This window comes from Panthera leo, chromosome B4 (assembly GCF_018350215.1).
Source record: "Panthera leo isolate Ple1 chromosome B4, P.leo_Ple1_pat1.1, whole genome shotgun sequence".
Classification (NCBI taxonomy): domain Eukaryota; kingdom Metazoa; phylum Chordata; class Mammalia; order Carnivora; family Felidae; genus Panthera; species Panthera leo.
Window position 1 is genome coordinate 36,516,630 of NC_056685.1, and position 26,755 is coordinate 36,543,384.

General features: G+C 35.8%; 1 protein-coding gene across 11 annotated transcripts in view; it reads right to left on the bottom strand.

The window, feature by feature from the left end:
* Positions 1-26,755, bottom strand: part of WNK1 (WNK lysine deficient protein kinase 1) — a 160,790-nt gene that overhangs the window by 67,509 nt on the left and 66,526 nt on the right. For 9 of the 11 annotated variants that reach the window (XM_042945448.1, XM_042945449.1, XM_042945452.1 and 6 more), the window contains exons 2-4: positions 21,614-21,786; positions 7,080-7,300; positions 4,307-4,464 (exon numbers count right to left, since the gene is read on the bottom strand). In XM_042945448.1, coding sequence (XP_042801382.1) covers positions 4,307-4,464; positions 7,080-7,300; positions 21,614-21,786 — 552 coding nt within the window. Of the gene's footprint in view, positions 1-4,306; positions 4,465-7,079; positions 7,301-21,613; positions 21,787-23,179; positions 23,258-26,303; positions 26,452-26,755 lie in introns of those variants that run through there. The other 2 variants (XM_042945456.1, XM_042945454.1) reach the window with 2 other exon arrangements.

The following is a 26,755-nucleotide window of genomic DNA, read 5'->3' on the forward strand; positions in this document are numbered from 1 at the left end:
AATTCCATTTATAATAGTACCCCTCACATACATTACTCAAGAATAAACAATAAAAAAAATACAAGACTTATACTCTGAACACTATAAAACACCACTGAAAAAAATTACAAAAGATCTAAGTAATGGAAAAACATCCCATGTTCATGAACCAGAAGACTCAGTATGGTTAAGATGCAATACTCTCCAAATTTATTTATACGTTCAATGCTATACATATCAGGATCCCAGCTGAATTGTAAAAATTGACAAGCTGATTCTAAAATTTATACAGAGTTACAGAAGACCAAGAAGAGACAAAACTTGAAGAATAAATAGAAGGACTCACACTTCCTAATTCAAAGCTTACTACTACTACAAAGCAATGGTAAACAAGACATATTGATCCATGGAACAGAACTGAGAGTACAGAAATAAACCCATATGCCTATGATTTTCAGCAAGGGTAAAACCATTCAATGGAGAAAGACTAGTCTTTTCAACAAATGGTGCTGAGACAACTGGATAGTTGTCACAAGCAAATGAACCAAGTTAAAATCCTTATCTCTCACCACCACATACAAAAATAAACACAAGGGGTGCGTGCTTGGGTGGTTCAGTCGGTTGGGCGTCTGACTTCAGCCTGGGTCATGATGTCATAATCTGTGAGTTTGAGCCCTGCGTTGGGCTCTGTGCTGCCAGCTCAGAGCCTGGAGCCTGTTTCAGATTCTGTGTCTCCCTCTCTCTCTGCCCCTCCGCCACTCACTCTCTGTCTCTCTCAAAAATAAACAAACATTAAAAAAAATAAACAAAAATAAATGCAAAATGAGTTAAAGATCTAATTTAATTGTAAGAACTAAAACTAGAGGCGCCTGGGTGGCTCAGTTGGTTAGGTGTCTGACCTCAGCTCAAGTCATGATCTCACAGTCTGTGCGTTCGAGCCCCGCTCTGGGCTCTGTGCTGACAGCTCAGAGCCCGGGGCCTGCTTCTGATTCTGTGTCTCCCTCTCTCTCTGCCCCTCCCCTGCTCATGCTCTGTCTCTCTCTGTCTCAAAAATAAATAAAAACATTAAAAAAAAAAAAAAAAAAAGAACTAAAACTATAAAATTCCCGAAAGAAAACACATAGGGGTAAATGTTCATGACTTGAGATTTGGCAATGGATTCTCAGGTATGACATCAAAAGCGTGAGCAAAACAAAAGATAAAATATATAAACCAGACTTCATCAAAATGAAAAACTTTTGTACCTCAAAGGGTACTAGCAAGATAGTGACACTATTAAGAAAAGACAACTGACAGAATGGGAGAAAATAATTAGAGATCATCTATCTCAAAGGACTTCTATCTGGAATATACAAAGAACTCATACAGCTCAATAATAAAAAGACAAATAACCCAATTAAAAAAATGAGTAAAGGGGGTGGCTGGGTGGCTCAGTCGGTTGAGCGTCTGACTTGGGCTCAGGTCATGATCTCACAGTTCGTCAGTTTGAGCTCTGCATTCGGCTCTGTGCTGACAGATCATAGCCTGGAGCCTGCTTCTGATTCCGTGTCTCCCTCTCTCTCTGACCTCCCCTGCTCTCTCTCAAAAATAAATAAACGTTGGGGCGCCTGGGTGGCTCAGTCGGTTGAGCATCCGACTTCAGCTCAGGTCATGATCTCACGGTCTGTGAGTTCAAGCCCCGCATCAGGCTCTGTGCTGACAACTCAGAGCCTGGAGCCTGCTTCGGATCCTGTGTCTCCCTCTCTCTCTGCCTCTCCCCTGCTCATTCTCTGCCTCTCTCTCTGTCAAAAATAAATAAACATTAAAAAATAATAATAAATAAATAAATGTTAAATTTTTTTTTTAAAAAATGAGCAAAGGATCTGAATAGGCATTGTTCCAAAAGAAAAAAAAAGACATACAAACAGCCAATAAGCTATTATCATCATACTGTAATTACAACTGTTTGCTTATACACTGGTCTTCTATATTAGAGCTAATTTTCTGAAGACAGGGACTATGTATACTATTCATCTTTAATTACTCTGGACTTGGCATGTAGCAGGGATCCAGAAAATGTCACATGTATTTGCACTGGAGACTTATTTTATATATGGGATACTAACAGGTACTAAAGATAAGAATAGAGTTAAACAGAAATATTTTGTAGAGATAAGATCACAAATTTTAAAGAATATAAAGCAATAAAAATAAACAGCAAGTACTTATACATATAACACTAAACATCATTTTATTTTATTTTATTTTATTTTATTTTATTTTTTTTTTTTCAACGTTTTTTATTTATTTTTGGGACAGAGAGAGACAGAGCATGAACGGGGGAGGGGCAGAGAGAGAGGGAGACACAGAATCGGAAACAGGCTCCAGGCTCCGAGCCATCAGCCCAGAGCCTGACGCGGGGCTCGAACTCACGGACCGCGAGATCGTGACCTGGCTGAAGTCGGACGCTTAACCGACTGCGCCACCCAGGCGCCCCTAAACATCATTTTAAATGCTTTATATTAATTCAATTTTTGAACTCATAAGTAAAATAATCAATTACAAATAAAACTATGATTCCAATCAGTTGAGAAGCTCAGCTCAGAGAAGGCAGAAATCATTATTCAGTGAGGACCATCAGAAAAAATTTTGTTAGGGAAGTCTGTTAAATACAGTATAAGAACTGACTGGATAGCAAAAGAGCATGTACAGAATGTAAATGGCATGTACAAATGGGACAGGAAAAGGGGAAGGATGTGGCATATGTGCAAGACAATAAAAAGAGAAGTGGCCTGACTTAAAAAGGTGTTTAGATAAAAGTAAGGAATAGTAAAGATAATAAGAATTTCTACATGTTTTCACAAGCAAACTGGTATCATTTTAAGTTCCTTACACCAAAAAGAAATAGCAAGAAAGTTCAACTAGTTCAAGTGAAGCAGAAAAACAAATTCATAACGTTAACTACTTCAAGATGATAGTGTAAGGTGTGAAGTAAAAGTATTAGAGTTCTGACAATGGGAATGAAGAAGGCTTGTATCTAAGAGTTATTTTGAACCAAGAACCTGATAAATAGGAACTAGTGAGTAAAAAAACCAAGAAATCAAATATACTTCTTGAGGTTTCAAGAATTCTAAATAAAATACAGGGGGAACTACCCAGTAAATAGCCCATCTTACCCTTAAAGGAAAAAAATGATGATGTAAATTATTAGGTACTGGGGGAAGAAAGGGGAATAAGAATAAAAGACTTAAAATTGAAATTCACAGAACTCTAAGAGGTAAAGCAGATGAACTTTCTAAGGGCAAAACTGTGGAATAGTGATTACAATACTTAATTAGAATTCTCTGAAGGCTAAACTAACTACGTTTACTACATTTCTCTTGCCCTACCCAGCCTGAGACAAAAAAAAAAGTAGGGGATAATAGTTACACATTAAGAGACGTAACAGCGGCGCCTGGGTGGCTCAGTTGGTTGAGCGCATCTGACTTCGATTCAGGTCATGATCTCATGGTTTGCGGGTTCAAGCCCCACATCAGGCTCCGTGCTGACAGCTTGGAGCCTGCTTCGGATTCTGTGTCTCTATCTCTGCCCCTCCCCTGCTCACTCTCTCTCTTTCTCTCTCAAAAATAAATAATAAAAACATTAAAAAAAGAGAGAAACGTAACAGTAAAATATTTTCCGTGGATGTTGATGGGCCCTATTTTTTTTTAATATATGAAATTTATTGTCAAATTGGTTTCCATACAACACCCAGTGCTCATCCCAAAAGATGCCCTCTTCAATACCCATCACCCACCCTCCCCTCCCCCCCACCCCCCAATGGGCCCTATTTTAAACACTGACTATAAGCCGATATAACGGGAAATATTTTAATAGGTTAGGGTATTATTAGATGATCCAGAAATTACTGTTAGGCCTTAAACCCTGTGGTATTTATAAATGATTTAATAAATTCATAAATAAATTTTAAAACATTTAAGGAAAAGTCTGTGAACAAAGCAACTTAAGAGCACTACTTTTTAATTCAGATAAAACCTTTTATGGTGGGAAGGAATGAGAACTTAGATGAATAAACAGGGGGTTGAAAACTAGTAATGACAGTATGTTTAAATATATCTCAAAAGAAAAGTTTAAATGAAGGCAAGGAGGATCCAGAATATAGTGGTACTTTCTGATCTTTATTTTTGCTCTCACTAAATCAGAGAAATAAAATCTTTCAACTCCCTCTTCCCCCAACAACTGAGTGTGCTTTCTACCATTGTTTCCTTTTGCATGTTCGATGTTATCCACCTTGGCATTCCTTTTCAGATGTGACCTAAGCTCAATAATCATTTAGGGGAAGACTTACACTGGTCACTCGACGGTAGATCTGCGCAGCATTTTGGCACTCTGAGTAAGGGTATTCAGATGTGGCCATCTCAAGCATGCACATCCCAAAAGCATAAACATCAACAGATTCATCATATTTTTCCTCATACATCTCAGGGGCCATGAACTCTGGGGTACCTTAAATTAAAAGAACAATTCAGATTTAATGTGAGCAGAAGCTACAGATGTTACTCACCTGGGGGAGAAGCAGAGGGGTTGACCTGTGAGAGAGAAGAATGTGGAGGGAACGGAAGGGAAGAGAGAAGAGGAGGGAAGAGGGGAGGGAAGAGGGGAGGGAAGAGGGGAGGGAAGGGAATGGAAGGAGAGGGAAGGGAATGGAAGGGGAGGGAAGAGAGAGTAGAGTGGCAGGAGCAGGGAGGAGGAAGAAAATCTTAGTCTGTCCCACCAAGTATCTTATAGATCTTCTGCTGCATGGCCTTCATAAAAGAAACTGGAACAGGGTCAAGTGTCTGTTTACTGTTCCAAACGGATTACTGTTATACAATGTCAAAATAGAGACTTGGATATGAGATAAATTAATATAACTCATCATGAAAACAAATGGAAGGAAAAGGTAAGAGACTAGAAAGAAATAGAGATATAATGGCACCAGTAAGACAGGACAAGTTAAAAAAAGATCAAAATACTTGTCTGCCCCCTACTGTATGGTAGATGCAAGGATAATATTCATGGCTAATTTTTTGCCATTAACATTCCACCTGATCAGTTTCACTTTTTAAAGGAGACCTTGCAGTGAAAAATCTAATATTCCGTGTTTTTTAAAAGAATAAAGTAAAGTGTAATTGTCTATAAAGGCCACTCTCCAGAGCCCCTTTCTTCACAGACTTACCATACCACCTGCAGTACACAAATAAGCCTACTGCATATAAAGAAATAGTAAGGGACATTTTACAGGCAAAAACCAAACACACACAAATAGAGAAGTCAAATACAGACTGAGTTATGAGCATAGCACGTGTGATTCCATAGACCAGGTTTTCTAATGTTTCCAAAGAAATTAATTCTGGGTACTTCAAATTATAGGATATTTCCAAGAACAGGCTTACACACAATGATTTAAGCAAAATAGGAAAAAAAAAAACACCTCTCCCAGGTTAGAGATTTTTAAGGTGCTAAAAAGTCAAAGAAATAAATGTTTCCTTTTCCTATAACAAGACAAAAAAGGAAATTCAGCTTTAAATAACTTTTCCAATTCTTCTTGTTAATCTGTATTAAGAAAATTTAAAAACAGGGGTGCCTGGGTAGCTCAGTCGGTGAAGCATCCAGCTTCAGCTCAGGTCATGATCTCACGGTCCCGTGAGTTCAAGCCCTGCGTTGGGCTCTGTGCTGGCAGCTCAGAGCCTGGAGCCTGCTTCGAATTCCCTCTCTCTCTGCCCCTGCTCATGCTCTGTCTCTGTCTCAAAAATAAGTCAAAAAAAAAAAAAAATCAAAAGAAATTTTAAAAAAAAGAAAAAAAATTAAAAAACAGCATTCCTAATCCAAGTCACACAATATTCTATTTTTTTTTAATGTTTACTTATTTTTGAGAGAGAGAGAGACTGACTGACTTAGTGTGAGCAGGGAAGGGGCAAAGAAGGAGGGAGACACAGACTCCAAAGCAGGCTCCAGGCTCTGAGCTGTTAGCAGAGAGCCAGGCGTGGGGCTCTAATTCATGAACTGTGTGATCATGACCTCAGCTGAAGTCAGACACACTTAACTGACTGAGCCACCTGCGTACCCCTCTAAAGAGAACACTATTTGATAAGAATGTATACATTACTGGTATTATATAGTTTTCTTATTAACACGTAAAATTCTAGCCCACTTAAAAATGAATGGTTTCCCTGTTGTTGCCATCTTTGAGAGGGAGAATAAAGTACATGTGATTTCAAGTGTTCAAACTGTCATGTTCTCTTCAGAGAGTGAAAGCTTACCAAAATAATAAGCATTAAATTATTTTCCCAGCTGCAACTCTCTAACATGTAGTTGAAAGTCTGAAAGGACAGCCTTGTTCTTTAGATCAGTGATTCTCAACAAGAGGGGACAATTTTGTTACCAGGGGACATTTTGCAATGTCCTGAGACATTTTTAGTTTTAACAACTGGCTGGTGCGGTTGGGGGGGGAGATGAGTTTAAAGGGGGTGTGGTGTGCTCCTGGCATCATCCAAATAATCTTACAATGAACAAGAAAGCCCTTACAACAAAGAACTATCCAACCCCAAATACCACTAAGGTTGAAAAAAAGTCTCCTTTCAGATATATCTTCTGAAGCTAACTATAAGAAAATAATTGAGAAAACCAAGCTTTCAGAACTCTTATTTTCACATTTTAAAATAAAGTCTTAACAGGTAGATACTTTTGAATAATAATATATATCTAATACTTTTTTTAGAAACTAAACTGCATATAAATTCAGTTTCCTTTATAGGAAAGTAACTATATTTATTACATACATAATTATATAATACTAAGTATCAACAGGATAACCCAGTAAGATTGATAGTTACATAAGGTTTTATCAACAAAGTTCACATTACTTCACATAATTTTACAAAACATCGTTAGTCTTCAAGATGATTCTAGAAGCATACAGAGAACTCCACATCTCATAAGTAGAAACGATCACTTCCTGAGTTCAAGCTATGGATTTCTGAAAGTTTATTTCACATAATAAAAGCTCTGAGAGGGTCAAGTTTCTAAATAAAAGGAATATCAGAAACCCAGCTAGGATGCAAGCTACACCTGAAACATACCTATCACACTCTTGGCAAAAGAAGCCCGCTTCAGGGTTGCCAGACCTAGGTCTCCAATCTTGACTGAGCCTGTAGGGCCAGTGATAAAGATGTTGTCACACTTAAGATCTCGGTGAATAATAGGCGGAGTTCGGGTATGAAGAAACTGAAGTCCTTTTAGGATCTGACGGCACCAGCTTCTTAGAACTTTAATCTTCATCACCTTAAACCTTTTCAGATACCTAGAGAAGGCAAAGTATACCAAACAGGTTATCAATGATACGAGGTTGCTGCTTTGAAGAATTCCATTAAATTCTAACATATCTGAGATGGGAGTATCAAATTTACAATATTAAGATTCAGTAACCTTAAAGGTTAGTGATACTTTTAGCAAAGTTAAAGGGGAAAGGATGATAATAAGTGGTTGGTAAATGAATTCTAATAACAAAGCACAAAAAAATGAATTCCTTAAAGTTGGGTCACTACTAAAATAACTTAAAAGTTAAGAGGTAGAAAAATAAACAGATATAAAAATAAAAAATAAAAGTTAAGGGATAGAGTTTGACTTCTGGTAAATGGTGGAATAATTCTTACTAGATACAGATATAATTATAAACTGTAGTAAAAATATACAAAAAACAACTACCTCAGGGCTCTGGAGAGCAATCAAAATCTGGCATAAATTGGAAGGGAGTTCATATTAGGGAAAAAAGAAAGCACTGCTTGAGTTTCCTATTTTCTAAATCTCCTCAGCTGAGGAAAGGCTCCTGCCTGATTCTGTAGGTCAGCTCAAATCTAAATAAAAGCCTACAGCCTTATTAGCTGAGGAATGGAGGACAGAGTTCAAGATGACCATAGCAGCTAGAACAGTGCTATCCAACAGAACTTTCTATCATGATAGTCTGCTCAATATAGTATTCACTAAATAAATGTGAATATACTTAAATATAAATTAATTAAAATTAAAAATTCTATTTTTCAGCTGCACTAGCCACATTTCAAGTGCTCAACAGCCACATGTGTCAAGTGGTTACCATTTGGATAGTACAGATATAAAACATTTTCATCACCACAGAGAGTTCCAGTGGACAGGACAGAGAAGTGTGATACTGAAGAGAAGCCCCAAATCCTGCATATTCATTCTGCCCAAATCTCTGGTTGACCTCTGAAATACGTATATGTGGAGCAGCAGATTCAAAGCAGCCCAGCTAATGGCTAAACGAATGGAACAGAGATTTCTGATGCTACTCACTGAGGGAAAGATAAAGTTTCTGGATTGGCTTTTTTTCTGAAAATATTCAGGAAAAGTATGAAGATATAAAATATTACATTAGCCTCATGCTATCTTTAAAATACGTATGGCTAATTAAAGGACAATTTATAACACTGTATTATAGGTTCTATAGAATATGTGAATGTAGCATACATAAAAATTATATAGCATAAAAAACAAGTATTAGGGATAATTGAAACTTTATCTGTGTAAGGTTCCTTTACTTTACATGAAATTGTACAGTATCAACCCAAAGTTTATTGTGAAAAGTTACAGATATAAACACAATCTCCACAGCAACTGTTTTAAAACACACACACACACACACACACACACACACACACACACACATACAGGTTTTAACTAAAAAGCTAATACAGGAACTAAAATGAAATTCTACTTCACTTGGATGAGGTTATCAAAGAAAACTAATGGTGAAAGTTGGTTTTATAGTTTAAACAAATATTGAAACATAGTTACCTCTGAAGGGTGAGGAAGGGCTACCTAGGAAGAGCCATAAGAGCATTTACTAAGATAATAAGAATGTTCTATAACTTAATAGTTTTTACTGCATGAGTGAATGCTTTTGTCAAAACTCACAGAATGATACCACTGTTACACTTTTCACTGTACTTAAATTTCACTGTAAGGAAAAACAAAGCATATAAATACAGTATGAGAACTCTAATGAAATGAGCACTTAAGTGTTTACATGTGAAATATTACTGATGCAACAACTTATTTTGGAATGAACAAAATTAAGATAGGGGAATAATCAGAAGGACATATGTGGTAAAGTAAATACGGCAAGTTAATAAACTACAGAATCTAGGGAGTGAATATGTGTGTTCATTGTGTAATTCTTTCAACTTTTCTGTATAACTGAAAAATTGTTTAATAAAATTTTGGGGATAAGTTGAGTCTGTATCATTTATAAAATGATCAATTATATAAAATATAACAGGTAACTATATCGTAACCTTGTATCTCTTCATTAAATTTGTTTAGAATCACTGGAATTTTCTATGTAAACAATTACATAATCTGCAATCAAGGGCAATGGTATTATTTCTTCCTTTCCAATCTTTATGCCCGTAATACTAGTTTTCCCTATATTTATGCTTTATTGCAGTGGGTGGGCCTCTAAAACCACAGTGAATGTAAGTGGTTAAAAAAAGCATTCTTGCTTTGTTCCTCATCTCACGGGAAACAGTTAAGCTCAACATTAGCTATAGGCTTTTTGGTGGAAGTTGTTTCTCAGTTTGAAGAAGTTCCCCACTATTCCTAGTTTGAATAAGAGTTTTCAGCCACAAATAGATACTGAATTGTCAAATACTTTTACACATATTTTGAAATGATCATATGAATTTTCTCCTTTATTCTGTTAATGTGGTGAATAACATTGATTAATTCAATGTTAAACCAACTTTGTGATACCCTCTTTGATTTTGATATATTGGATTGGTGGATCCAATTTGCTATTATTTTATAAAGGATCTTTGCATTGATATTCATGAAGGACATTGCTCTTTAAAAATTTCTTTTTCAAGGGAGCCTGGGTGACTCAGTCGGTTTAGTGACCGACTGCGGCTCAGGTCATGATCTCACGGTTCCTGAGTATAAGCCCTGCATCCGGCTCTATGCTGTCAGCGCAGTGGCCACTTCCCACTTCAGATCCTCTGTCTCCCTCTCTCTCTGGCCCTCCCCCGTGCACTCTGTCTCTCAAAAATAAGTAAACATTTGAAAAAAAAATTAGAAAAAAATTTCTTTTCCTATGTATCAAGTTTTTGAGAAAATTCAACACAGTGGATTTCCCATTTTGTTAAGATAAAATGCACATAATATATACCATTTAACTAATTAATTATTTGAGAGAGAATGCACGTGCGAGTCGGGGAAAGGGGCAGAGGGACAGAGAATATCTTTTTTTAAAAATATTTTTTAAATGTTTCTTTTTTGAGAGGGGGGGCAGAGATAGAGGGAGACAAAGAATCTGAAGCCAGAGCCAGGCTCTGAGCTGTTAGAACAGAGGCTGATGCAGGGCTGGAACTCACCAACAGCAAGATCATGACCAGAGCTGAAGTCAGATGCTTAACTGACTGAGCTACCTAGGCTCCCTTAAGAGGGAGAGTATCTTTTTTTTTTTTTTTTTTTTAATTTTTATTTATTTTTCAGACAGACAGACAGACAGACACAGAGTGCAAGCAGGGGAGGGACAGAGAGAGAGGGAAACACAGAATCCGAAGCAGGCTCCAGGCTCTGGGCTGTCAGCACAGAGCCCGACCCGAGGCTTGAACCCACAAACCATGAGACCGTGACCTGAGCCAATGCCCAACTGACTGAACCACCCAGGTGCCCCAAGAGAGAGTATCTTAAGCAGGCTCCACACTCAGTGCAGATCCCGTGACCCTGGATCATGACCTGAGAAGAAATCAAGAGTCAGACACTCAACTGACTGAGCCACCCAGACACCCCAATATTTACCATTTTACAGTGATACTAAGTAATTCATACTAATAGAAAATCATCACCACCATCTATCTCCAGAACTCTTTTCATCTTAAAAACTGAAACTTTATACCCATTAAACAGTAATTCCCAAAAACCTTCTCCATTTGGGCTCTGGCAACTATCATTCCACTTTCTGTTTCTATGAATTTGACTACTCTAGGTAACTCATAAAGTGAAATCAAACAGTATATTTGTATGTGACTTTTTGTGACTGGCTTATTTCACTTCACACAACGCCCTCAAGGTTCACTTGTATTACAGCATATGTTAGAACTTCCTTACCATTTAAGGCTAAAAAATATTCCACTGTACATATATACCACATTTTGATTATCCATTCTTTCCTTAATGGACCCTTGGGCTGCTTTTACCTTTTAGCTACTGTGAATAATGCTGCTATAAATATGAGTATACAAATATCTCTTTGAGACTCTGCTTTCATTCTTTTAGGTATAAACCCACAAGTGAAAGTGTTAGATCTTATGGTAATTAAGTAGAAATATTATTGACATATAACATTATATTTATCTCAGATGTACAACATAATGATTGATTTCAAGACGATTGGTATATACTGCAAAATGGTCACCACGATAAGTCTAGTTAACATCTATCACCACACAGATATTTTTTCTTATGATGAGAACTTTTAAGATTTACTCTCTTAGCAACTTTCAAATATATAATAGAGCATTATTAACTATAGTCACTATGCTGTACATTACATCCCCAAAACTTATTTTTTTTTTTAACGTTTATTTATTTTTGAGACAGAGAGAGACAGAGCATGAACGGGGGAGGGTCAGAGAGAGAGGGAGACACAGAATGTGAAACAGGCTCCAGGCTCTGAGCAGTCAGCACAGAGCCCGACGCAGGGCTCAAACTCACGGACTGCGAGATCGTGACCTGAGCCGAAGTCGGACGCTTAACCGACTGAGTCACCCAGGCGCCCCCCCCCAAAACTTATTTTATAACTAAAAGCTTGTACCTTTTGACCACCGTCACCCATTATACACATTCCACTTCCATCCTTGCACCTATGGCAATCACCAATCTGTTCTCTGTATTTATGAGTTTGGTTTTTGTTGTTGGGTATTTTATTTTTCATTTTTCTTAGATTCACATAGAAGTGAGATCATACAGTATTTGTCTTTATCTGACTTCTTTAACTTAGCATAATGCTTTCCAAATCCATCCACAATGTCAAAATTTCTTTTTTATGGATGAATAATATAATAATCTATTGTATATACAGATTGTGTATATACATGCATACACACACACCACCTCTTCTTTATTCATTCCTCCACTGATGGACACTTAGGTTACTTCCATGGCTTGGCTGCTGTAAATAAAGCTGTTATGAGCACGGGGTACATATATCTTTTCAAATTAGTGTCTTCATTTTCTTCAGATAAATACCCAGAAGTCAAACTGCTGGATCATATGGTAGTTCTATTTTTAAATTTCTGAGGAACCCCATACTGTTTTCCATAATGGCTACATCAATTTATATGTCTACCAACAATGCACAATGGTTCCCTTTTCTCCACATTCTTGCCAACACTTGTTTTGTCTTTTTGATACTAGCCATTCTAACAGGTATGAATCAGGTGGTATCTCATTGTGATTTTGATTTGTGTTTCCCTAATAACTAGTCGTGGTGAGCATCTTTTTCATGTGTTTCTTGGCCAATTTGTATATCTTTTTTAGTGGAATGTCTATCCAGGTCCTTTGCCCATTTTTTTTCTTTGCCCATTTTTGAATAGGATTGTTTGCTGTGTTTAATGTTGTCGAGTTTTAAGAATTCTCTGTATATTCTAGACATTAATCCCTTTTGAGTTAAATGATTTGCAAATATCTTCTTCCATTCTGTGAATTCTCTTTTTACTCTATCGATAATATCAATGTACAGAAATTTTTAATTTTCATGAAGTTCAATTTTAAACATACTGGATTTTAGGGATGCCTGGGTGGCTCAGTTGGCTGAACATCCAACTTCGGCTTAGGTCATGATCTTGAGGTTGGTGAGTTTGAGTCCCACGTCAGGCTTTGTATTGACAGCGCGGAGCCTGGAGCCTGCTTTGGATTCTGTGTCTCCCTCTCTCTCTACCCCTCCCCCACTAGTGCCATCTCTCGTTCTCTCTCTCGCTCTCTCTTTAAAAAATACACATTAAAAATTTTTTTAAACATTCTGGATTTTAAAACCTTCGATATAGCATACATTTCAGACAATGTTAATAACCAAGTCACTTCCACTTCTAGTAGAGACTATTAAGTTTTCTTTTTACATTTAATTCAATCAACATATACATATAATTAAAATAAAACTACACATACACAGTAAAACCTTGGTTTGTGAGTATATTTTGTTCTGGAAACATGCTTGTAGCCCAAAGCACTTGTATATTAAAGCTAACTTCAAGAACCACTGGCTCAGTTGTGATCAAGCATCACATACAACTCGTATTACAAGACATCAGTTGCTTCTCAAGTTAAAATTTATTAGAAATGTTTGCTCGTCTTGCAGAACACTCACAGAACAAGTTACTCACAATCCAAGGTTTTACTGTACTTTAAGTCACTTTTTGTTTTTAGAAACCTTTCTACAGAAATAAATAAGGACATAGGTATACACATGATTACCACAGCACTATTTGAAAGGGAAGATTGTGGACAAGAAGAGATCCAATTTGCCCATACAACTATAAACGGGACATTTCTAAACCCAGAAAAGCTAAATATGACAATGAGAAGTGGTGCTAAAGCTAGGGATATTAGTTAAGTACCACCTTAACCAATAGGAAAAAAGTGACAACCAAATACCATCAGTGCAGAAGATTGACTGACTGACTGACTGAATAAAGGCTCTCCCTGATAACAGAATCTCCAAGTCCTTCATTATGGCTGACGCATGCCCAATCACCTTGAAGAAAAGCCTAGCAGTTGAAAAGTCCTGCCCTCATAACCATAGCTCCTAATCAGCTTTTCAAAGCTGAATTATTTAATATGAACTGACAACCAACTCATGGTTAAATAGGGTTAATTATGGTATCCATCCTAAAAAATTGGAAGACTAAATACTAAGAACAATGGCTGCTAAATACTAGAGTACAGGAAATTTTAGCTCAACAGAGAATACCAATAAAGACATTATTAAAAAGACCCAAGCAGAAGTCTGAAAAATGAAATAACTGAAATGAAAAATTCACTAAAAGGTTTCAACAACAGATAGAACAAGCAGAAGAAAGAACATGCAAACCTGAAAATATGTCAATTGAAATTATGTAGTCTGAGGAGCAGAAAGAAAAGAAAAACAAAGAAAACTCAATAGAGCCTAAGAGTCCTGTGGGATACCACCAAGCTGATCCACATGCATAATTGGAGACCCAAATAAGAAAGGAGAAGAGTATTTGATAAAATAATGGCCACACACTTTCTAAATTTGCTAAAAGACATGATTCTACCTATCTAAGAAGCTCAACAAACTCCATGAAGGATACAGAGATTCACACTGATATATTACACTCAAGCTGCTGAAAGTCAAAGACAGAGAGAATCTTGAAAGCAAGAGAGAAGCAACTCATCATGATCAAGAGATCCTCAACAAGACTATCAGCCAACTTATCAGCAGAAACTATGGAGGCTAGAAAGCAGAGGAATGACATATTTAAAGTGCTGAAAGGGGTTTTCCAACCATCAACCAAGAATTTTGTATCTAGCACAAGTATCCTTCAAAAATGAAGGCAATATTAAGACATGCCCAGATAAATAAAAGCTGGGGTGCCTGTTGTGAGAACACCTGCTCTACAGGAAATGCAAAGCAAGTTCTTGAGGCTAAAACAAAAGGGCACTGGACAGTAACTTGAAGCTTTAGGAAGAAATAAAATCTCTGGTAAAGGTAAATACATCGCTAAATATAAAAACCAGTATTAACATATTTTTGGTTTGTAACTCCTTTGTTCATTTCCTACATGATTTAAAAGGTGAGCACATAAATCACTAATTATAAATCTGAATTAATGGGAACACAATGAATAAAGATGCAATTTGCATCTTTGCAAAATCTACAAAAACACAAAAGAGGTGCAAAGCTGTATAATAGGAGCAAAGATTCTGAAGCTACTGAAGCTAAGTTGGTAACATTTCAAACAAGACTGTTTGTGGTGTTCATTGTAATTCCTAAGGTAACCACCAGAAAATATCTAAAAAACACGTACAAAGGAAATGAGAAGAGTATTAAAATGGTACAATAAAAAAAAAAAAATCAATTAATAAAAACAGCAACAGAGACAAGGAACAAAAAAGGTATTAAAATATACCAAAAAATTAGCAAAATTGCTTCCTTATCACTAATTCCTTCAAGTATAAATGGACTGAATTTTCTAATCAAAAGACAGAGATGGCACAATGGAGATACACGATTCAACCATATGCTGTCTCAACAGACTCACTTTAGATTCAAAGACCCACCCAGAAAATGAAAGGACAGAAAAAGATATTCCATGCAAACAGTAACCAAAAGAGTGAGGTGGCAATGTTAGTATCAGATAAAATAGACAAAATAAAAAACTGATACAGGAGATAAAGAATATTATATATTGATAAAAGGTCAATTTCTCAAGAAGATTATAACAATTATAAACATAATACACAAACAGAGCTCCTAAATACACCAAGCAAATATAGACAGAACTGAAAGGAGGAGTACACAGTTCTATAGCAATAGTTGGAGACTTCAATAGCCTACTTTCAAAAACAGGTAAAGTATCTAGACAGAAGACCATTAAGGCAGTAAAGGACTTGAACAACACTATAAACCACCTAGACATAACAGAAATATATGGAACATGACACCCAACAACAGTTGAATATATATTCTTCTCAAGAACACATGGAACATTCCCTCAAGAAACCTCCCAACAAAGGAAAGTCCAGGACTACATGGTTTCATTGTTGAATTCTACCAAACATTTAAAGGAAAAAGGCTAATCCTTCTCAAACTCTTCCAAAAAGTAGAAAAGGAGGAAACACTTAAGTCATTCAATTAGGCCAGTACAGCCCTGATAGCAAAGACACCACAAGAAAACTACATGCCAATATCTCTTATGAATATAGATGCAAAAGTCATCAAGAAAACATTACCTAACTGAATCCAACAGCACAGTAAAAGGATTATACACCATGACCACATGGAATTTATCCATGTGCAATTTATCCATGAAATGGAAGTATCTCTCAATTTTAGAAAAAAATCAGTCAGCATGATATACTTTATTAATAGAACAAAGGGGAAAAAAAAAACTATGATCATCTCAACTTATGCAGAAAAAGCATTAGACAAAATCCAGTATCTTTCTATGATAAAAATACTCAGACTAGGAATAAGGAGAAAACATGACAGAACAATTATGAAAAACCCAAAGCTTATATCGTACTTAATGGTGAAACACTGAAAGCTTTCCCAGTAAGATTAGGAATAAGACAAGGATAACCACTGTTACTCAACATTGTACTAGAAATTCTAGCCAGAGCAATTAAGCAAGATAAAGAAATAAAAGTATTCAAATTAGAAGGGAAGTAAAACTATTATTTACAGATGCCAACATCCTATATATAGAAAATCCCAAAGAACGAACACACATACTCTCGCCCCCAACCCACACAACTAGAGTTAATAACAGAATTCATCAAAGTTGCAAGAGTGCAAGATCAACATGCACAAATGAGTTGTGTTCTATATACCAACAATTAATAACGACCTATACAGGAAATTAAAAAAATAATTTCATTTGCAACAGCATCCAAAAGAATAAAATACCTAGGCATAAATTTAACCAACAAAGCAAAGGACTTAAACATTGGAAACTAGAAAAAACCATTGAAAAACTAAATAAAATGTAAAAATATCTCATGTTCATGGGTTGGAAAACTTAATATAGTTAATGACAATACTATCCAAAGTGGCCTACAGATTCAACGTATCTATAACTGTATTTGACAATCAAAATTCTATCAGCCTTTTTGCAGAAATGGAAAAATAATTCTCAAGTTCACATGGAATTGCAAGGGGCCCCAAATAGCCAAAACAATATTGAAAAAGTGGAACAAAATTGGAGAACTCACACTTCTGAATTTGAAAACATATTACAAAAGCTACAGTAATCAAAACAGTGTGATACTGTTATAGGGACAGATATGTAGACCAAAAGAATAGCATCAAGAGTCCAGAAATAAACCCATAGATCTATAGTTCAAGGATTTTTGACAGGAGTACAAGGCCATTCAATAGGGAAAGAACAGTCTCTTCAACAAAATGGTGCTAGATAACTGGACATCCCTGTGCAATAGAATTAAGTTGGATCCCACACTGCACACAAAAATTTACTTAAAATTAAAACTACAACCTAAATATAAGAGACAAACCTGTAGAAGTTTTAGAAGAAAACTTAGGGATAAATCTGCATGACCCTGGTTTTGGCAACAGATTCTTAGATAGAACACCAAAAGTACAAACAAGAAAAAACAAGTAAGTTGGACTTCATCAACATTAACTTTGTATATCACAGGACATTATCAAGGAAGTAAAAATATAACCTATAGAATGGGAGACAATATTTGCAAATCATGTACTGAGAAAGGTTTAGCTTACAGAATAAAGAACTCTTACAACTCAACAATAAAAAAAAAAAAATTTTAAATGGGCAAAGGACTTGAATAGATATTTGTCCAAAGATAAATAGCCAACATGCACATGACAAGATGCTCAATGAGATACCATGTCACACCTGGTAGGATGGCTATGAAAATACATATATACATACATACATACATACATACATACAAACATACAAAACACAAGTGTTGGCAAGGATATGGAGAAACTGAAACTCTTATACATTGTTGGTGGGAATGTGAAACAGTTCAGCTGCTGTGAAAAATAGTTTGATGGTTCCTTAAAAAATTAAACATAGAATTACCATGACTCAGCAATTCCACTTGTAGTCATACACCCAAAAGAAATGAAAACATATACTCAAAAACTTATACACACATGTTTTATAGCAGTATTATTCACAATAGCCAAAGGTGGAAACAGATCAAATGGATAAACAAATTTGTGGTATATCCATGAAACAAAATGTTATGTAGTCATAAAAAGGAATAAAATACTGATACATGCTACATCACGAACCTTGAAAACATTATGCTAAGTTAAAGAAGCCAAACACAAAAGATCCCGTTATTTTATGATTCCATTTATATGAAATATCTTGATCAGATAAAACCAGAGACAGAAAGCAGTCAGTGGTTGCCAAGGGCTGGAGTAATGGGTAATGGGTAATCATGTTAATGGGTTTTAGTTTTGCAGGTTTGAAGAGTGCTGGAGAATGGCTGCACAGCAATGTGAATGTACTTAACATTACTGAACTGTACATTTAAAAATGATTAAGATGGGGGGGCATGCCTGGATGGCTCAGCTGGTTAAGCATCCGACTCTTGATTTTGGCTCAGGCCATGATCCCAGGGTCTTGGGATCAAGCAGTGCATCAGGCTCACAGTGGAGCGTGAGCCTGCTTGGGATATTCTCTCTCTCCTGCTCTCTCTGCTCCTCCCCTGCTCATTCTCTCCCCCCCCCCCCCCACCTCAAAACTAAAGAATAAACTTAAAAAAAAGAGAACCCCAAGCAGCCTCTGTGCTGTCAGCACAGAGCCTGACACAGGGCTCGAACCCATGAAGTATGAGATCATAACCTGGGCTGAATTCAAGAGTCGGACACTCAACCAACTAAGCTACCCAGGCATTCCAATGATTTATTCTTATTTCTAGAAGTCTTTGGATCTTTTCTAATTATGCCTGAACTTTCTTTTCTTTCTTTCTTTTTTTTTTTTTAAAGTAATCTCTATGCCCAACATGGGACTCAAATTCATAATCCCAAGAGATTAAGAGTTGCGTGCTCTACTGACAGAGCCAACCAGGTGCCCCTGCCTGAACTTTTTTGATGTAGTTATATTCCTTCACTATGGTTTCTAATCATGGTTTCTCTCCTTTTATCACTTTATATACTTGTATATACTTACATATACCTTTAGTGACATCTTTTTGTACTTATAAGCTTATTTTGTATTCACTTTCAGAGTTGTCAATAGCATCTTTGATTCCAATGTTATTTTCCAGTTGTATCTGATCATCATATTACTGTGTGTGACTTGTAATTTGTGAGGTCACCTTCACTGGGGACTGTTTTATCCACGTACATAATGACCAATGAAATGCTGAAAATGTCCCTCGGAGTTTTCATTGGATTCTGGACCAATTAGAATCTTCATTCCTTGATTTGTGATCCCTGCACCAAGCTGGTAGTCTACATTTATATTATAGAGCCATCTACACATGACCTGAGATTTCTGGTTTTTTTCATAGGGACTCCCCCTCTTATCCTAAGTGCTGGGCAGAGGGGCAAAATTCCTTGTAGCTTTCACTGGCTGGGGTGAAGAGTTCTCCCTTTTTATTAATAATTCAGGTTTTGACACAGGCTAAGTTCAAGTTCCCCTCTCTGCTGAGTTCTAAGGCCTTTTGTCCTGGCATGGACAATAAAACTCTTGGTATCCAAAACTCAAGCCCTATATATGATGTGAAAACCCAACAGACTGCCAAAACATTGGTTACTGTTTAGGTCTTTAGTTACCTCCACTTGTCCTTTCATCTGGAGGTCACTCTTTCTTTCTTTAAAAACTTGGGTATGTACTGAAAAAGCTTTTATTATATTCCACATTTTAGTTTGTTGATGGTGGGGGTGGGGGTGGGGGTGGGGGTGGGAGTGGAATTCCAAAGAAGCTTAGTCTATGTTACCCAAAGCCTTTCAATAAACTTTTTAAAACAAATAAACTGTTATAGAGTACTCCTGTAGGATATGCCTGACAGACTACTGACAGTCCATTAATATATCCAAACTGGTGAAAAGAATCTCAAGATGAAGATATACACACAAACTACTACTACCACACAATTTCCCTCAATTCATTCAAATACTTACCAAGTTTAAAGCATAGTGCTAGGGAGCACAGTCTAGTGAAAGAAAAAGACATCTGGATAACAAGAAGCTTGGATGACTAGGGTAAAGATGTTGCCATAAATACTTGAGAAGCTGGGTGTGGAAACTAGAATTTGCTAGGGGGAAATAATTTGTTGGCTTTTCAGTGTGTTAATCTTAAGCATCCAAGAACACATGCAAGTGACTACATTCAGGAAATATAAAACTATGTTTCAAAGACCTGTGATGAATCAGTTCAGTAGTATTAACTAAAGAAAAGTAGTCAGAAATTAATACATACTAAAGAGACAATTAAAAAAAATCTGTATCTGGGGCACCTGGGTGGCTCAGTCAGTTAAGTGTCCGACTCTTGGTTTCAGCTCAGGTCATGATCTCATGGTTTATGAGTTTGAGCCCCGCTTCGGGCTCTGTGCACTGACAGCATGCTGACAGCATGGAGGTTGCTTGGGATTCTCTCTCTCTGCCCCTGCCTGGCTTTCTCTCTCTCTCTCTCTCTCTCTCTCTCTCAAGATAAATAAACTTAAACAAACAAAAAAAGATACTTAAAAAAAATCCAATTCCTTCACAATAAAAAAATTTAAACCATATAATTTATACTACAGTTTACCCTTGAATAATATAGGTTTGAACATTGCAGGTCTACTTATATGCAGATTTTTACAGTATAGCACTGTAAATGTATTTTCTCATAATTTTATTTTCTCTAGCTTATTTTATTATAAGAATACAGTAAATAAGGGGTGCCTGGGTGGCTCAGTTAGTTAGGCGTCTGACTTCGGTTCAGGTCACAATTTCACAGTTCATGAGTTCGAGCCCCACACTGGGCTGTCAGCATGGAGCCCACTTTGGATCCTCTGTCCCCTTCTCTCTCTGCCCCTCCCTGCTTGTGCTCTCTCTCAAAAATAAACATTAAAAAAAAAAAGAATATAGTAAATAATACATATCATATACGAATATGTGTTAATCAACTGTTTATGTTATCAGTAAGGCTTCCAGCAGGCTGGAACAGTAGGCCATTAAGTAATTGTTTGGAGGATTCAAAAGTTATACTCAGATTTTCAACTACATGGAGGGTGAGTACCCCTAATTTCCATGCTGTTCAAGGGTCGTTTGTACTTTCCTCTCTGAGTGAGGAAAACACCTGTGATTCCCAAAGGCTAAACTCCAACTCTTTAAAACTCTGTAATAGGGAACAAGAAATTTCTGCATTTGACCTGTTTTCCTGAAAGAAATGATGAGTCTAGCTGTTTGGGCATTAATTTCTAATACTATAACAAATGAAACTAGTGATAACTGCTACAGCACAATTTGCATTTGACATAATAGTTGCAGAGATGCAGCAAAAACTGTACAAGGTGATAAAAATAAATGGAGAAGTCCTCTCAATAAGCTTCAACCTCATTTTAACCACTAGAGGGCTACCTTGCCATTTGATTTCACAATCCCTTAGCCATTCAATTTTAGAACCCCAAATCAACAGGGTTTAAAATAACTAGGTTTATTCTGTAATAACTTCTCTTTTTAATATTACTACTGAATAATTATCAAATCATTTTATACACCAGAGGACTTTGTGGGCAAGAAAATGTGCTAATAACAGTTGGAACGATTGTTCCCTCCGTGGTACACTGGGTGACAAAAGCAGGACTGATAAAATAGGAAAATTCAAGTTCTTTCGTACTTCTTGGTCAATTTTGATAATATTGATAGACTTACGTTTTAAGTGTTCCAGATGTCATTAGTTCAGTCACCAAAACAATGCACTTCTTCCCTTTTACTGTGGACTCCCAGGAATCATAGAATCGAACAATATTGGGATGCTGAAGGCCCTTTAACATTTCTGCCTCTTCTTTAAATCTCTGCCTCTCAGACTTTGTTAATTTTCGATCCTAAAATCAAGAACCAGAACAGAACGTGGTTTAAAATAACAAAACACAAAGTCACACAGTTAAATTTAAATGCTGTTAGGAGTACACTATCATGATGAGTACTGAGAAAGGTATAATTGTTGAATCATACAGCATACCCGAAACTAATATAGCACTATATGTTAATTATACTTGGATAAAAATAAAATAGTTCAAATAGAAAAACACACAAAAATAATTTTAAATGCTAAATGTGTACTAAATTATGATGATCAATACTGTTTCAAACAGGAACACTACAGTTGCTAAAGACCAATAATTTCTTTAGCCTTTCAGCAGTATGACAACAGGCTAAAGTATCTTTAAGAAAACTAGATTATAATGTCATGCTTGAGATTACTTCAGCATCTTTATTGTTAATGTATGCCTCAGAGATGGTCTCATTTTGTAGGTGCAGTTAACTTACCACTTCTAAAATAAGTCATTTATTGCTAGATATGCAACTTAACAATATGGTATGAGATTTTGGAGGTAAAAAGATCTAAATATAAATTCTAGTTCTGTCTTTGCTTTGATCAGAATTTTCTTTATGAATATATTAATCTACTAGGTATGCTTTATCACATGTTTAAAGCACCTGGCACTATGTAAGTTAATTCACTTCTCTGAAATGAACTAGGGAAAAACAATTTGTTGATCTTCCCTTGACAAAATCCCAAACAAACAAACTCTGAATTATTCTATATATTAAAACTGAAACTATCTCTGCCATATTAATATTCTATCAAAACATGCAATACATATTTTAACAAAATATTCCAGGCATACAATAATGTGTCCATCACATAAATAAACATTCTAGATATAATTAAAGTCTCCTATGTAACTAGATTGTCCTTCCCCCGTCACTATTCCTTACCCTTTAATAACCACTAGCCTGAATTTGGACATACCATTCCCAAATGGGTATTTACACTTTGGGTTAAAATGTTAAAAGTTCATAAAATGATGTTACAGAGTATGTTTTCTTTGAAAGCTTGTTTTCATTCAGTATTGAGATCACCCGTGATGATACACAAGGAGACTACAAGATATCTACCATATTACTGTAACTTGGCTTTGTTCATTATCACTGTTACAGTTACTCACTGTCTAAATATATCACAATTTATATAATCTCCTATTGATTAATCTTTAGACTCTTCCCCATTTTTTGCTACTCAATACTGCAGTGGTGTTACAGTATTAATCTCCCTGGACATACATTAAAGTGTGTGTCTAGGACACAGGTTCTTATTACAAAGCTACAGCAATCAAAACAGTGTGGTACTGGCATAAGGACAGATGTATAGACCAAAGGAATAGTGTTGACAGTCCAGAAATAAGCCCATACATCAATTATGAATATATATACCTGAGAGCACTCAGCAATCCTTGTGATTTTTGTCACCAATAGCCCTAGATATTTTGATATCATGTAACAGTGGTTATAGATTATCTCAAAATACCATTTACATCAATCAAATTACTTTGAAATTGACAGCTATTAGATCTTTCAGTTGCTCTTATTAGTATGCACTAATAATGCATACTACATCACATATTTAAAAATTTTTGTAACTATTTCAGTATAATCAGTTTCCATTTTAATCCTATGTATTTTATTATACAGACTTAAAACATTATTCTAGCTTTCAAAGGAGATCTGAGGCACAAAAAAAATACTATTAGGATACATGTCTAGAATTAATCATACATAAGAAATAGGCACCTTCAATTTTCATAGGTATCAACAAATTGTTTTTCAAGGGGACTGTACCAAATATACTCTCTTAATAGCATTGTATGAAGGTTTCTGCTGCACACGGTCACCAGCAATTGGTATTATCAGACATTAATCAATTTGATGGGTATAAACTCATATCCTATTGTTTAGTTTACATTTTGAGAGTCAAAAATAAGTGAGAAAAACTTTGTTTTCTTTGCAGGCTACTTCATATTCTTCTTCTGTGAGATGTCCAATCATATCATTTGTTGCTTTCCTTCTTTGTATAAGTTCTCAATATAAATTTGGATACTAATTCTTTATTAATTTTATGTTACAGATATGTTTTCTCAATTTGTGTTTCGTATCTCCACCTTGCTTATGAAGTCTTTTGATTTCAATGTTTTTATTTGACTATAGTTCAATTTATCTTTTACTTTGTGGCTTTATGTCTTCAAGTAATTCTTCTAGACACTGAGGCCATATGTTTTTCCTTTTTAAAATATAAATTTGTTTTGTTTGCCACACTTGGGAATTTATTTGTTGAGTAATTTATTTGGTTGGATAAAAGAAGGACTGGCTGTTTTTTTCTATATTAACCAATAACTCAATACTATTGGATGAACAATCCATCCTTTCCATATAAGTGTAATTCTATTTCTGGATTCTATATTCTATTACAATGGTCTGTCTATTCTGCACTAATATCACGCTTTCTTGTTATAGTTTTAAAATAATTCATTTTTTTAAAAAAATTTAAAAAATAAAAAAAATAATAATTCATTCTTGGTAGAACCACTTCCTATAACACCTTCTTCAATTTTATTTTCTAAATTATCTTAGCTATTTTTTCCAATAAGACTTTTATTTTTATAATATAGAAATTACAGCATAAACCACCTAAAATATCAGGATATTATCAAGAATTTTAATTAAAGGCATAGAACTTGTAACGACATGGAGATTGTACAGATAATCTGCTCTCCCAACAACTCTTTTTCCCAAGTAGTATATATTAAAAAATTTTTTATTGTAAATTTATATACCATAAAAAGTACTATTCTCATCACTCCTCTGATATCAATTATCTTATATATTATTTTTGCCTGATACTTTAGTTCCCTACTATCCTACTACTCTTTAAGACAACATTATAATTACTATTTAAACAGTATATGTTTACTTATATGTACCCACATATCTTTTTATTCACATTTCCATTTTGCTCCTTATTCCCTTATCTGGGCTTATTTTTCTTCTTTTGGGAAATACATTTTTCACAATTCTTTCAGTAAACATTCCAATAGTGGTGTAATCTTAATTTGTTTGAAATGTTTATTCCATCATGACTCTTGAATGATAATTTAGATGGGTGTAGAATTCTAGGTTGGCTTATTTTTCTTTCAGCATTTTCAAGATACTGTTTTGCGGTGTTCTGTTGTCTACTACAGCTGTCAGTATAAATGTCCTCCTTTGTAAATTTATCTGTATTTTCTCTCTACTTGCTCTAAAGCCTTAAAAAAATTTTTTTTAATGTTTATTTATTTTTGAGAGAGAGAGAGAGACAGAGTGTAAGCAGGGAGGGGTAGAGGGAGAGGGAGACACAGAATCCGAAGCAGCTCCAGGCTCTGAGCTATCAGCACAGAACCTGTTGTGGGGCTTGAACCCACAAACTGTGAGATCATGACCTGAGCTGAATTCAGATGCTTAACCAACTGAGCCACCCAGGTGCCCCAAGACTTTTTTTTTTTAAATTGTGTTCTGTACTTCCACTACCAGGCATCTAGTTTTATGTATATATAATGGCGCTGAGTGTGCTTTTAAGCCACAAGTTTCAAGTATTTGTCTTCAAGTCAGGAAAATTATCAACTATTATCTCTTTGAATATTGCCTTCTCCTATTCCTTTCTCTTCTAAGATTTACGTATGTGTTTATATGTGCTGTGTGTCTGTGTTTTTGTGTGTAACCTACTCCATTCTTCCTATCTTTTAACTTCTCTCTCATTTTCCATTTCTTTATCTTCTGGACAATGTTCTGAGATCTTGCTCACTAAGTCACTCCTAAGCTACTACTAGATCTAAACTGGTTATTACCTCCTAAAAATTTGTTTAGATTAATCAAACTTTAAAGTCCAAAGGAGCAAGGGATACAAAAGACATGTGGCAAGGTCTCAGTCCCTGATCCAGAAATAAGTGATGAATGAACACAAAAAATATGAACACTTCCAACTAACCATACAAGTCTTAGAGGGCTAGGTATATAGGTAAGAGAGGCACATATTTAAACATCCATAAAGAAAATAAAACAAAGTTGTCAATCTGTCACCAGAAGTACTCAAGCCACCACTCCAGTCCCTACTCTCCTCATTAGCATCATAAACAAAGCTAGGAGAGAAAAAAGAACAAGAAGGCTAGGCACTTAACTAATAGTTTCAGTGGGGAAGGAATTCTGCTGCCACTTCACCAGGCCCAATGCCTGGGGGTAGGATTTGTCCCTTCCCACTCAGTGGTAACCCTAACACATGGAGTTTTGAATGAGACATGATAACTGGCAGCTGAATTTGCAATGAACCTCTACAACCTTCATTCTCATTCCCTGCTTCATGAACCTGTAAGTTTTCCCAGCACCTTCTGCAGACCTTCCTTCTGTTCCATCTCTAAATTATCACTGCAAGCTTGACCTCTCTCAAAGTTCCATAAAATCCCCTTTCACAGTCCTTAATCACTTCTATTCCCACTCTCAACCAAAGGCTGCAATCATCCACAAGTCATACCCTGTCCACTGAGACTCAGGTCCATGGCAGCAGAGATCCTGGGTTATCCTCCTAAAATGTTCCTTTTCTAGAGAACAGACAGTGAGTGAAAGGACAAAGTCAAAGTATATAAAACCAGATGACTGAGGAAAGTAGTAGCACTTGCCATTTAGTTTTTAACTGTAATGCATTTTGATTTATTGAATCTCTTTTTGTGTCTTTATTAAATCAGTCATTCACTACCCACTCCAACACTAACTTGATGTTTTTTTGTCATTTCCGTTTTTAGTCCTTTAATTCTTTAAAATAATTTAAAGGCTCAGTTCAATTACACTTTTATCTGAGTTACTGGGGCTCTGATTTTGCCTATTGGTTTTGGTTCACTTGTGGTGGTTTGTTTCTTCATGTGACTTACAATATTGAATAAAATGGTTACTTTAACTTTTTTTTTTTTAACGTTTATTTATTATTGA